This window comes from Bos mutus, chromosome 4 (assembly GCF_027580195.1).
Source record: "Bos mutus isolate GX-2022 chromosome 4, NWIPB_WYAK_1.1, whole genome shotgun sequence".
Taxonomy (NCBI): Eukaryota; Metazoa; Chordata; class Mammalia; order Artiodactyla; family Bovidae; genus Bos; species Bos mutus.
In genome coordinates, this window is record NC_091620.1 from 106,665,788 (window position 1) to 106,681,061 (window position 15,274).

At 36.7% G+C, this 15,274-nt stretch overlaps 1 protein-coding gene across 6 annotated transcripts in view; it reads right to left on the bottom strand.

Moving 5' to 3' along the window:
- Nucleotides 1-15,274, bottom strand: part of CASD1 (CAS1 domain containing 1) — a 54,754-nt gene that overhangs the window by 35,614 nt on the left and 3,866 nt on the right. For all 6 annotated transcript variants that reach the window (XM_070369839.1, XM_070369838.1, XM_070369841.1 and 3 more), the window contains exons 2-3: nucleotides 10,679-10,775; nucleotides 10,029-10,149 (exon numbers count right to left, since the gene is read on the bottom strand). In XM_070369839.1, coding sequence (XP_070225940.1) covers nucleotides 10,029-10,149; nucleotides 10,679-10,775 — 218 coding nt within the window. The remainder of the gene's footprint in view (nucleotides 1-10,028; nucleotides 10,150-10,678; nucleotides 10,776-15,274) is intronic.

Sequence of the window (15,274 nt, forward strand, 5' to 3'; positions counted from 1 at the left end):
AAAAGGGCTTAAAAAAAAAAAAAATCGAGTTGACTTACAGTGTTGTTAGTTTCAGGTGTATGGCAAAGTGAATCAGTTATACATATACATTCATCCACTCTTTTTTTAGTTAATATTTTGTATATATAGTAGTATGTATATGCTAATCCCCCCCCACTCCAGTACTCCTGCCTGGAAAATCCCAGGGACGGGGAGCCTGGTGGGCTGCCGTTTATGGGGTCGCACAGAGTTGGACACGACTGAAGTGACTTAGCATATGCTAATCCCAATATTCCAATTTATCCCTTCTCCTCTTATTCCCTGGTAACCATAAGTTTGTTTTCTACATCTGCGACTCTACTTCTGTTTTTTAAATAAGTTCATTTGTATTCTTTTTTCCCAAAAGGACTCTTGAGACCATTAATTCAATAGTACTTGTGGTGATTGAGTCGCTAAGTCATGGACAGCAGCCCACCAGGCTCCTCTGTCCGTGGGATTTTTCCAGGCAAGAATACTGGACTGGGTTGCCATTTCCTTTTCCAGTACTTCAAGGTATGTTATATGAAAAGAGTTTCCTTGGTCAAATAAGTCTGGGACATAGGGTCAGAGAAAATCACACAGGTGTTCTCTTCCTATCCCTTTAAAAAATTCTCCCTCCAAGATACAGTGTGTCATGAAATATTTCTCCTTTTTGCATGGCACAGTTAATTCAGTCAACTCAATCTCTTCATTTTAATATAACATCTGCTGTATACAAAATAACATATCACATATATGTAAGTCACAAGTCATAGTAAAAATAAATAAGCACTCATGAATCCATGGCACAAATCAGTGTTACCAACACACAACATGAGCTATGTTGGCTTCTAAATTCCTTCTCTAAATTCCTTTCTTCACCCAAAAAGAACAATCATCTTAAATTTTATTTTCCTTTCTATTTTACTATACAGCTTGTCACACATGCATGCATCTGTAAATGATACGCTGTTCAATGTTGTTGGCTTTCACGCCATTTTAATTTTGAAAAATCTCAGACTCACAGCAAAATCGACATCCTTTACCAATTGTTAGTATTTTCTACACTAATTCCATGTGTCTCTATGTACCACATATACATAGTTTTTCTTCTTTGCTGAGCCATGTAAAAGTAAACTGCAGACATAATAACATTTCACCCTTAAATATTTCAACACATATCTTTGAAGAATATGGACATTCTCTCGCATATCTGTAATACTATAGTCCCAAAGAATCTGACATTGATAAAATATTATCAAATCTAATAATACAGTGCATGTTCAACTGTCCCTAATAAAGTCTTTGCTACAGTTCTTATATTTTAACCTAGAATTCAATAAAAGCCAGGTATTATGTATGTGACTGAAGACAAGATGGTGGAGGAAACAGACCTTGAGCCCATCTCCTCTCACAAGAACACCAAAATCACAACTAATTGCTAAATAACCATGGATAATAAGATTGGAACCTTTCAAAAAAGATATTCTATACCCAAAGACAAAAAGAAGGCCAACAAAATGGTAGGAGAGTCACACTTGTGATATAATCAAATTACATATCCTGACCCACAAACTGGAGAATAATTTTATCACAGAAGTTCTCACACAGGAGAGAGTGTTCCGAGCCCCATGCCAGGCTCCCCAGCGTAGAGGTCTGGTATTGAGAGGAGGAGCCTCCAGAGCATTTGGCTTTCCCAGCAAAGGGGCTGATTATAGGAGATCCACAGGACTGGGGGACAGACTCCACACATCGAGGGGTGCACACAAGGTCCTATGAGAACAGTGACCCAAAGCAAAAGCAAGGACTTCAAAGGGGACTGGGCTGGACCTACCTGCTGGTCTTGGAGGGTGTCCTGTGGAGGCATGGGGCAGCTATGAGTCTCTCTAGTGTCCTAAAAGCTGGCAGTGGTAATATTGGGGAGTGTTCCTCTACTTGAACTCTTGTTAGAGGCAGACATCTTACATGGGTAATTAGCAGCAAGACCATGCCATGCCCAACAGTCTGTAGGCTCCAAAGTTGGAGTGCCTCAGGCCAAACAATCCACAGGGCAGGAACACAGCCCCACTCATTAGCAGTCCCAGTTCAGTTCAGTTGCTCAGTCGTGTCCGACTCTTTGCAACCCCATGGACTGCAACATGCCAGGCTTCCCTGTCCATCACCAACTCCCAGAGCTTACTCAAACTCACGTCCATCAAGTTGGTGATGCCATCCAACCATCTCTTCCTCTGTCTTCCCCTTCTCCCGCCTTCAATCTTTTCCAGCATCAGGGTCTTTTCCAGTGAGTCAGTTCTTCACATAAGGTGGCCAAAGTATTGGCCACTCATTAGCAGACGGGCTGCCTAAAGACTTTCTGAGCCCATGGTCACCTATAGACATGGCCCTTGACACAGCCCTGCCCACCAGAGAACCAAGAGCCAGCTCCATTCACCAGTGGGCAAGCAACAGCCTCTCCTACCAGGAAGCCTTCACAAGCCTCTAGAACAGGCTCACCCACCAGGGGGCAGACACTGGCCTCTCACCAGAAAGCCTGTACAAGACTCTAGACCAGATTCACCCACCAGAGGGCAGACACCAGAAGCAAGAAAACAACCATACAGCACCCTACGGAACTGAGTCTGCAAACTCAGGTCAAAACCGACCCTGGGACCAGCTGGTCACCGGACCTTGGGTAAAAGAGGGAAATGCACTGCTTGGACACCTAGGGCATCCCCTATTGGAGGAAACTTCTCCAAAACTTCCACATACATAAAAATACAAATGGAAATTTAGACAAAATGTGGTGGCAGAGGAATATGTTCCAGAGGAAGGAAAAAGAAAGACACCCAAAATGACAACTAACGGCATGAAGACAGGCAATCTATCCGAGGAAAGAGTTAAGAGTAATGGATGCACAGAGCAGGAAGGTACAAGAAGTTTATACAAGAGTCAGAAAATACCAAGAACAACCAAAGAGATGAAGAATACAACAACTGAGCTGAAAATACACGAGAAAAACTCAACAGCAAAATAAATGAGGCAGATGAATGGGTAAGTAAGCTTGAAGACAGTGCTGGAAACTACTGCTATAGAAGAGAATAAGAAAACAGAATGAAAAGAAAAAAGGACAATTTAAGAGACTTCTGGGGCTCTGTCAAATACACCAACACTAACATAATAAGGGTCCCAGAAGGAGGAGAGAAGGGGCCTAAAAATATTTGAAGAGACAATAGCTGAAAACGTGCCTAACATGGGAAAAGAAACAGTCAACAAAGTTCAGGGAGCACAAAGTCCCATATAGGATTAACCAACCCAAGGAGGTACAGGCCCAGAAAGACAGTAATAAAACCAATAAAAATTAAAGACCAAAGCGAAAACATTAAAAGCAATGAAGGAAAAGCAACAAATAACCAACAAGGGAATCCCTATAAGACTATCAGCTGATTTTTCAGGAGAAATTGTACTGGCCAGAATTGAGTGGCATGATATATTTAAAGTGATGAAAGGGAAGAAACTACAATGAAAAAATACCCTACCCAGCAAAGGCCTTGTTCAGATTGGTTTGAGAAATCAAAACTTTACAGATAAGCAAAAACCAAAAGAATTCAGCACCACCAAATCAAATGCTAAACAAACTGCTCTACATGAAAAAGAGAAGCCAACAATTAGAAACACTAAAATTACAAAATGGGAAAGCTCACTGGATAAAGCAAACATATAGTAAAGGAAACTACCCTCACACAAATATAATACATAAACCAGTAACTGTGAGAGGTGGAAAGTACAAATTCAGGATATTTGAAATGCATTTGAAATTAAGAGATCAGCAACTTAATCGTATATATATATGTGTGTGTGTGCGTGTGTGTGTGTGTACAGAGAGAGACTGCTATATCAAAACCTCATGGTAACCACGAGCCAAAAAACTATAAAAAATCCAAGTACAGCACTAAACATAGTCATTAAATCAGAAGAGAACAAAAGAAGGAAGAAGAAAATGACCCTACAAAACCAAATCCAAAAAACGGCAGCTTCAGCTGCATGCAACAAATTCTGGTACAGTCTTTTTTCATTTTTCTTCTGTTACAAATATTTTCTAATTTTCCTTGTTACAGCTTCTTAGATACACCCATCATTTAAAAGGGGTCACTTAATTTCCAAATACATGGGCTTTTTAAAAGTATCTTTCATATTAATTTCTTATTTTGATATTAATTTCTCATTTAAATCCTTTCTTCTCTGCAATCACCCTCTGTGTTTTTTGTCTTGACTTTATTGAGGCTTTCAATGACTAAGCCAAAGATCTCTCTTGGTGAATGTCACAATGCACTTGAAAATATGTGGGTTATTTTCAAATATTTTTTTTGATATTGATTTCTAACATAATTTCACAGTGGTAAGAGAACAGTCTGTATGATCTCAATACCTTTAGACCATGAAATTTTTTTCATCACAGTCCTTAGTATTTGTATTTTTCTTTCTGACTTACTTCACTTAATATAATAAACTCTAGTTGCATCCATGTTGCTGCAAACGGCATTATTTTGTTCCTTTCTCTAGCTAAGTACTATGCCATTGTATCTATGTGCCACATCTTTATGCAGTGCATTCCTCTGTCGATGGACACTTAGGTTGTTTCCATGTTTTGGTTATTGTGAACAGTGCGGCTTGACAGATGCATGTATCTTTTTGAATTATATTTTTGTCTGATAGAACATGCCCTCACACCTTGCACAAAAATAAACTCAAAATGGCTTAAAGACTTAAACATAATGATACCATAAAACTCCTAGAAAAGAACATAGGCAAAACGTTCTCTGATACAAATCTTATCAATATTTCCTTAGCTCAGTCTCCCAAGGAAATAGAAATAAAAACAAAAATATATAAATGGGACCTAATCAAACTTGGGGCTTCCCAGGTAGCTCAGCTGGTAAAGAATCCACCTGCAATGCAGGAGACCCTGGTTCAATTCCTGGGTCGGGAACTTCCTCTGGAGAAAGGTTAGTTACTCACTCCAGTATTCTTGGGCTTTTGCTGGTGACTCAGCTGGTAAAGAATCCACCTGCAATGCAGGAGCCCTGGGTTTGATCCCTGGGTTGGGAAGAGCCCCTGGAGGAGGGCATGGCAACCCATTTCAGTATTCTTGCCTGGAGAATCCCAATGGACAGTGAAACCTAATGAGATATAGTCCATGGGGTTGCAAAGAGTTGGACAGGACTGAGCCACTAAGCACAGCACAGCACAATCAAACTTAGAAGCTTTTGCACAGTAAAGGAAACCATAAAAACATGAAAAGACAGTGCTACAGAATTGGAGGAAATGATGCTACAGACAAGGGCTTAAGCTCCAAAATACACACATAACTCATACAACTCAGCAACAACAACAAAACACCAAATAATCCAATCAAAAAATGGGCAGAAGACCTTAACAGACATCTCTCCAAAGAAGACAAACAGATGGCCAGTAGGCACATGAAAAGATGCTCAGTGTCATTAATTATCAGAGACATGCAAATCAAAACTACAATGAGGTCCCAGCCTACAGATAGTCATCATTAAAAAGTCTACAAATAACAAATGCTGGAGAGGATGTGGAGAAAAGGGAACCCTCCTACATTGTTTATGGGAATGTAAGTTGGTACAGCCACTATGGAGAACAGTATGGAGGTTCCTCAGAAAACTAAATTGTCTTTTAATAAAATTTTGTGAGCTTTCTGCATACAGATGTAGGCTTATTTACTAGGTTTATTCCTATGTACTGTGTTTTTTAAATTATTATTATTATTGCACAGAGTATATTTTAAATAACATTTTTGAACTCTCTATTCCTGACAAGTAGATATGCAATTAATTTTTAACAGCTTTATTGAGTCGGTGCAATTTTCATATATTTATCTTATAATTAGCTATATTGTTAAAAATTTTATTGTATCTAGTAAATCTTCTATAGGTTCTTTGGGATTTTCTATGTAGACAACTGTATTATAAAATATCAAGTTATTTCTTTACAATCCTTACATTTTCAAAGTACCACCTTTCTTTGGCTGAGAGAGAAAGAGTTAGTTGCTCAGTCATATCTGACTCTTTGCTATCCCATGGACTGTAGCCCACCAGGCTCCTCTATCTATGGGATTCTCCAGGCAAGAATACTGGCATGGGTTGCCATTTCCTCTTCCAGGGGATCTTCCCAACCCAGGGATTGAACCTGGGTCTCCCTAAGGATCTCTAATACAATACTAAGTAGAAGCAGCAATAATGAACATCCTGAGTTTAATGGAAATATGTCTATCATCTTATCACTGGAACATTTATTGTAGGCTTTTAGAATTTTTATCAGAATAAGAATATAAAGGAACTTACTTAAAAGACAGAGATGATACCAATTCCCTGATACTGTTAGGACTTGTTTAATGGACCAAAATGTGATCAAAATAAGGATTCCATGTGTGCTTTGAAAGATATTCTCTGATATCTTAGCGTATTAAGTACTGAGTTATAAGTTTATAAAATCAGCATACTAACAGCCCATATTTACTTATTTGCTTAAACTATCATTAATTACATGAGCAGTGAGTAATTCTCCCACTATGGTAGACAGTCAGTCTGAAATCAGTCTGAAAAATCTGTGTTTAGCTGACAAGTTTAGACAACTTATATTTATTTTGATAATAAATGTTTCCATCTTAATTTTTGATTTCTAGCTCCCTCACACTTTTATATAAACATAAAATTAAACAGATTTTTAACACGTAATATGTTTATATATGTATGTATGTATTCACAGGTGTGTATCAGAGTACACACATACATGTGTGCTTATGTATGTATGTTTATATATTATATTTGATATTAGATGAATTTGGTTTCATTTATTTTTTTCTTCTTCTGGTTTGGAACTACCCACCCTAATTCTATCCTTCCAGTCCTTGCCCTTGGAATAAAGGGCATCTTAAGTTCTAAGTTAAGATGACAACTTAAAGTGTAAAGAGGACATCAGAACACTTTAATTGTGGTCATCTCTCTCCGGAGAAGGCAATGGCACCCCACTCCAGTTCTCTTGCCTGGAAAATCCCATGGACGGAGGAGCCTGGTGGGCTGCAGTCCACGGGGTCGCTAGGAGTTGGACACGACTGAGCAACTTCACTTTCACTTTTCACTTTCATGCATTGGAGAAGGAAATGGCAACCCACTCCAGTGTTCTTGCCTGGAGAATCCCAGGGATGGGGGAGCCTGGTGGGCTGCCGTCTATGGGGTCGCACAGAGTCGGACATGACTGAAGCGACTTAGCAGCAGCTCTCTGACTTATATGCTATGTCAGTTCTTTAGTACTGTGTTTTCGTAAAGTGTAAAAAGATGTTATTTGACATAGTTTGTTTAGATTCATATACATGTTTCCTATTTTCTTTAACCATTAATTCAGATCATTTTTTTTCTGAATCATTTCCCTCCTTCTCGAAGTTTATTCTTTGGAAAACTCTTTAGTATAAGTTTATATGGCAGTAAGCCCTCGTAGTTGTTGTTTATTTAAAAATGTCCTATAATTCAAGAATAGAGGAATTTGTATGTTAGGGATACAATTCTAGGTTAAAGCCTACTTTCTATCAGAACATTAAAGCTATTAGTCTACTGTCCTCTGGCTATCAATATTACTGTTGAGAAATATGCTGGCTCAGAGCTTTGTTTGCTACATACAGGGCATTGTAGCTACAGGCATCCATCTTAAGGGCAACCCAAATCTCTATTGCATACCGACTGTTATTGTTCCCATTACTGGACTGGCCTCACAGTTTGTTCCTTTTTTGTGGGGGATGTGTCCCCTATTTCAAAGTCTAGAAATACATCAACAAGTATTTTTTAATCTAGGATCTAGTTGGTTTGAGGTGGAAGGGGCCCCCAGAGTATCTAGCTTGCCCTCTGGCTGGAAGTAACACAAACAGCTTTCTTCATTGCAAGACTTCTCAAGTTTTTAATATCCTAGCCTAAACTAAAACTATCTAAGAGGAGGATATGATATCCACCTCTGCCCAAACTTATTTGACCAGAGCTTCTTACAGAACTAGTCTTCCACAAAATATAATTTGAAAAAAATAAATCCTGCTCTAAAGCTTCTTTTTAAAAATTTTTCCTCAGTACAGAAAAGAAATTAAAAAAAATTATCTTCAACACTCTTATTCCACTTAAAGAATCCCATGACCAAGGCTAAAATAAAATTAATCAACTTTCACAACATGCCAGGCTATGTTGTGAAATATGTAAGAAATATATTTAAAAAATAATGATAATCCACAATCTCTGTCCTCAAGGTGTTCAGAGAGAAGAGAATAAGTAAAATACAACTTAGCAAATGCTCCACCAGTAGTTTAAACTAGTTTCACAATAACTGTCTCTTTAAAACTATAAAAAACTTTCTTTGCAAAATGTATATAAAATAAAATGCATCTTGTTTGACTATTGTGGGATAACTAGGAACCTCTAGAAAATAAAAATTGGAAACCTAGTGCCCAGGAACACCATACCATATTGTAGCTACTTCTGGCCATGGACTAAAACCATTATAGATTTTTTTCAACTAACTGTTGCCAAATGCATTATTCCAATTTTCAAATCCTCTAGTCTAAGCCTAGAAATAGTAAAACTATTTTTTTTTAAATTCAGACATCTATTTTTTAAATGTTTACTGAGGTTTTTTTACTTTAAGCTGTAAGAATCTCAAGTCATTAAATAGTTTTAAATCTTCTGTATAGTTTTGTATTTATAAATACAAATGCAAAATACATTTATAGATATCAAATAAAATGAAAAGTTGACTTTGTTATCTTCTATTATTCAGCTTTAAAATCTATACTGGCTTTTCCTAGTAGACAAAATCGCTACTGGACTCTTCTTAGAAGAGTTCCTAAGGACTCAGTATCCATTACCATCATCATGATGAGACTAGTTAGTTAGCTGTGAAGTCCCCAGTTTTTCAGTTTCCTACCACTGGACAAGGTGATGTGTACAGGCAGATTTTTATCATAAATTAACGAGCTACTACCCCTACAATTCTGAACTTTCTTGTACTTTACTTTTTTCTTATTATTCCCCACTCCCAACCATATGCAATTAAAGACAGAAATGAGAACTTCAGATCACTTAAAAATGTATTAAACAAAAAGATATGATGAAATAGTTCACAAAAATTAACTAATTAACAAATTAACATTTAGAAAGATGTTCACCCTTGTTAGTTTTTTTTTAAAGATACATTTTTAAAATTAGAAATTAAAAAGAGCAGAAATTTGTCACACTGTCATTTTAATTATATAGCATGAATGTCCAGTGCCAGAAAGGTTACAGAAAATTAGGTTCCAATGTACATTGCTAATTACAGTATAGATTGAAAGAATTCAATAATATAATCAATAATTTTTAAAGTACTATATTCTTTAACCTAATATTTGCACTGTAAAGATTCTATCCTAAGGAAATAATTTAAAAAGCAAAGTTTTCACACAAAAATGTAATAAAAATGTCCTTATTAAAAATTGGAAAACTACAAAAAGAAAAGGGACGATTATATAAGATCACATTATATCCACTCACTAGTATGTTGCCATTATGAAGATACTTACATTGATTTATAATAATATGGTAAATTATGATAAGTGGTGGCAAAGAAGACATCAAATTGTACATGCTACTCTATTACAATTTTGTCTTTTAAAAAAGAGACTGAAAAGAAATATAGCAAAATATTAAAAGGAGGATAAGGGATATTTCTTCTTTATTCTTTCTAAAAAAAATTTTTTTTAAGTTTTTCCATGGAAAGAATTTTAATATTTCTGAAAACAAAAAGTTTAGGTCAATAAAAGGTTTGCCAATACTTTACCCACCACTTCTTTTGCTTATGGGTCCGTAATGGCAAATTATCCCGTTACCTTCCCCAAAACCAAACTAAAAATTTTATAGTTTCTTTTGTTCATGTGAAAGGGCACACTCCTCCTGTAACTATTCAGTTGCCTAACTTCTAAAACAACACCCTAATGAAACGAATAGACAGGATTTTACCTTATTTCCTTCTTCTTTGAATTGAGGATTAATTATTTTCACAAAAGAATAAAATAACTGACGAATTCTGGAATCTCCAATAAATGCAATATGTTTATCTACGAGGCAGTTCTTTGCTTCACTGAAATCAACAAGGAAACATCAATTAGAATACAGAAAATTAGCCCAGGCATCTTCAAAGCACATGATTTGTGAAGAAGTAGTAAGGATTATTATATAGTTATGTTGTCGTTTTAGAAACAGGTGGCCAGGTTTGTTTAACCTACCAGTTCGTGTATGATTGATTAATTCGATTAAGTGTTTCATATGTACTCGAACCACAGTAAGTGCTTAATACCCACTCTCTCAGAAAAACTGCACGAGGTAGCTATCCAAGTCCCAAAGCAAAAGTCCTTCCTTCACAGGCTATTGCCCTTGGCCCCTGGTTGTCTCTCACCTGAGATAAGGCAGATTGGTCCAAAGCTCTCCCTAATGCTTTAGAGAATACTCCCTTGGACTCACCCCCACTCCTGCCCTGTCAGCACTTCTCTACCGTCACACGGAGAAGTACCATCTGCCACTTTCTTTGCTCTATTAACACTTCTCTACCAGATACTAAGACCCATCTTAGACAAGAAGAAAAAATAAATAAATAGATGAATAAACTTTACCTGATTTTGTACTTATGCATCATACAGCTGTGAGGCTGCCAAACTTTCTCTCCAAGAAATCTGCCACTTGAGAGAAGGTATTCACATGAGTCATTGCCTGTAATAATTAAACACAATAATGTTGCTAACAATAGTTATATTTTTACGTTGGTTGTCTATCCCATTTTACCTTTGGAGATGAGAGAGTACAGAGTTTTCCACACTTCACTGTACCTTCTAGGTACATACGACTCATCCATGAGAAGCACAGCAACTATTAATATATTAATATTGAAGACAATGAGAGACACTAGGACAGATAATTCACCTAGAGTATTCTTCATCCCCAGTGCTACGTTAATGCTTTGGCAGTTCCTTCTACTGCAAGTTTCCCCTCCAGGGACATCTTGCCTCAAAATAGCCTTTATATCTGTTTATAACCAACCTAGATAGCATGTTCAAAAGCAGAGACATTACTTTGCCAACAAAGGTTCATCTAGTCAAGGCTATGGTTTTCCCTGTGGTCATGTATGGATGTGAGAGTTGGACTATGAAGAAGGCTGAGCGCCGAAGAACTGATGCTTTTGAACTGTGGTGTTGGAGAAGACTCTTGAGAGTCCCTTGGACTGCAAGGAGATCCAACCAGTCCATTCTGAAGGAGATCAGCCCTGGGATTTCTTTGGAAGGAATGATGCTAAAGCTGAAACTCCAGTACTTTGGCCACCTCATGCCAAGAGTTGACTCATTGGAAAAGACTGTGATGCTGGGAGGGATTGGGGGCAGGAGGAGAAGGGGACGACAGAGGATGAGATGGCTGGATGGCATCACTGACTCGATGGATGTGAGTCTGAGTGAACTCCGGGAGTTGGTGATGGACAGGGAGGCCTGGCGTGCTGCGATTCATGGGGTCGCAAAGAGTCGGACACGACTGAGTGACTGATCTCTGATCTGATAACTTCTACTTCTAGTTGGAAAACAAAAGTTTAAGGGATAAAAGAGAAGACTTTGGAAATGACTTTATATTCAACTATTACAGTACTTCGTGCATTAGTACATCAGAAACCTGGTACATGTTGAAGTATTTTATAAATCTACGCCCTAATTTTCACAACTTCTCTGGAAGGAAGAGGGCTATATCCCTACTCCGTAAATGTGCAAACAGAGAAAGACTTATTAAAAACTTCTTAAAATGCATAATAAAATGTCATACTTCTACAATCTCACAAAGACTTGAAACACTGTTAGTCAAAAGATGGCTGAAGATACACATGATCAATTACCAGTAATAAATGCTATTATTAATATCCATCCTCTACTTCTCTCGATTGTCTCTTGCCTCCACCATCAGGATGACAGCAAACTCCTCCCACTGTGGTTGGGAGAAGTTTCAAACAGAAAATCCCATATAAGCAACCCCCCCACTCCTGTGTAGACTGGGACAGATGGTTACCCTACTTCTTTTGGCCATTTTACTGTACATTAGCTTAATGCACATGACCAATGTATGTGGTTAAAAGGGGGGTTGGAGGCATTAGAAAAGCTTAAATATGTCAAAAGGACGAGGGAGAAATGAGATGTGTACATTAACTGTAGGGTTACAGTTAATGTGCTTCTAAATTTGATCTCCAATTCTTTAACAGTCAATAGCAATCTCTATTTGTTTTACAAATAGTTAAGGTCAGGATGGAGAATCTGGTAAAAAAGAATACTACAGAACCAAATGGTGGAGATAGGAAAGAGCCAAAGATACTTTAAGTAGAAAACATCTCTTTTTTCCATCCAGTCATCCATTTATCTGGACAACACACAGATAAAAGGTGATACAAACACAAGGCAACTAAGCATGAACAATGAAAATGTTGATACCACAGTGTCATAAATTCTAAAACAGAAATTCGAGCAAAGTGAAAATAGTACACTGTTCTGTTGGTGAAAACTGGATAAGGAAAGGTATTATATTTTTGTAATTACAGATGTAGCCTAAGCAGTTTTTTCTGTATTTTAAAGACTTTTTAATAACATCTCTCTAAGGAAACTATAAATTATCAGTTCTTAATTCTTTTCAATTATCAAAAACTAATGCTAGTTCTAAAAAACAAAATTAAGTTACATAAACAATCACGGAGGAGTAAAGAAAGGACTATAGAAACACACAATTATTTCCTAAAATCAGCACTGCTGCTGCATTTTTTAATAATGGCCATATAGTAAAATCCTATTAAAAATCCAGTAAATGTTTAAAATTAGGATGAAAATTCCATATTTACAGCACTTCTACCTCTTCAAATACATCCATTAAACCAAGCACAAAGTTAGTAACACATTTATTTTATTAAAAAGTTATATAAGAAGTTTTAAACAACTGGCATCCTGTAAAGTTTTCCTTTCTTCATCCCTTCTTGTTGTTGCTGTTACTTGACTTCCGTTTCTTAGTAGAAGCTGGGTCAATCTTCAGTGTGCGAGATGATGCTGTTTGCCTAACCATCTCTACAGGTGATTTTGTGGAGATGGAAGTGCCACACCAGCGTCTTAAAAGAACCAATTTTCTCCACCAGAAAATGTGTGTTAAAACGCCAAATTCTTCTTTCCCTCTTCAATATTACTACTCAGACATTATTTTTCAGTAGTTCAGCTGGTAGAAAACAAAAGCTCTAATCTCAAGACCCCACATTAGAAAAACCTCATACCAACACAGATTTTAAAGTTGTCACTAGCCAAAAGACATTATGAACACTGCATTTTAAAAACTAGCTGGTTCAAAAAAAAAAAAAAAAAAAAAAAAAACTAGCTGGTCTTTCTGGGAAAAATATTCAACTACCATATTAAGGTAGTTGAATAAATGCTAGTTAATGGTGACTCTTCATAATATATTATATGATGCAAATTAAAATTTAAAAAAAAAATTGTATCTGAAACAGTCTCTGTATCTTATCAGTTAAAGTGAAAATTGCTCAGTCGTGTCCGACTCTTCGGGACCCCATGGACTGAGGTCTGCCAGGCTCCTCTGTCCATGGACTTTTCCAGGCCAGAATATTGGAGTGGGTAGCCATTCCCTTCTCTAGGGGATCTTCCTGACTCAGGGATCAAACCCAGGTCTCCCGAATTGCAGGTGGATTCTTTACCGTCTGAGCCACCATGGAAGCCAGTTAAGGTCTACTCAAAACACAGAAACTACACCAGCTATTTTAGTAGAGAGAATGTAGTATGAAGAACTGTTAGGAAAGTAAAAGAATGGCTAAGTAGATAACTGAAAAGGTTAGGAGGACACAGACTTTTACATATTTGTCAGCAAAATAATAAAAATAGTAGTGCTAGTAAATACTATAATACCTAATTAAAAATAAATTAGTCCTAAAAAAAAAAAAGCTCTACAAAATTCTATACTCTAAAACTAGTTCTTTTCCTGGGAAGGAAACAGTTTTAAAATCAAATCACTAAATGTAAATCTAAATGTTCAATTAATGTGACACATTTATATTATGTATGCGGTGGGCTGCCGTCTATGGGGTTGCACAGAGTCGGACACGACTGAAGCGACTTAGCAGCAGCAGCAGCTACATGTTAACATACGCTGGCACATTATTTTCCTTTCAAAATTTACCCAGAAGAACCCCAAACAAAAGAAAACAAAATACTGCAGTCATTATTTTCAATTGCTTCATATAATTTTGACAGCTACCTTAATACAACCAGTGAGATGAAAGTTACCAAGTGCTCAGATAAATCAAGTTAGGAACAGAATTTAAAAAAAGAAAAAAAAAAAGCAACTAATGGGATAGAATTATCTACTTCAGCTATCTCTAATACAAAGATTATCTAGATGAATGGCTGTTTTCCCTTCATTCTGTTATCTTAAGCATAAGCATTCTGGTTTGTCAATCTAAAGTCTCAGGTTTTTATGCATGATTTTTCTATAACAGAAAGATACTAAGAGCAGACAAAGTAAGTAAACAAGTTAAAAAAAACCCTGAAAAACAAAACAACTAAAGAAAACACCTGACCTGCTAAATAAACTGAGGCTTATATTTTTCATTGAATAGAATACCTCTGGCACACTGCACCTTTAGACTGAATCATCTTGACAAAGCTGTGTTTCTTACTATCAACCATGAAAATACCAGACCATAAAGTTTACAATGTGATCTGCAGAATATTTTATTTTCCCCCAAGCTTAGCAAGTTATACTTGTCTGTGTTGAAAAATCACCATTTACAATTTTCTTTAGATAAGCTAGGAGTGCCTCTTTACAAGCGGTGTCATGTAGATCAGGATTTTTCTAGCAGCCAAAGAAGGGAAAGCCTGAGAGACCTAACGCTGCTTCTTGTTTTAATTTCTGAAGCTTTGAACTCATATTCCAAACCATGCAGTATTATTTCATATTTGCATTAAATATGCCTATGACAGAAAGGAATTAGAATTCAACAAAACTAAGACATTTGAAGCAAGTTAACTTTATCAATTAGAAAATCTAAATTTAACCAGATTGGAACTATTCTTAAGGCTACTGATACTGGCTTCTTATCCTAGAAATGGTGTCTTTAGTCTGTAATCATAATATTAATATCTTGTGATTCCATAATGGTAAAATTTACAAAAAATGTAACTAAAAGAATAACT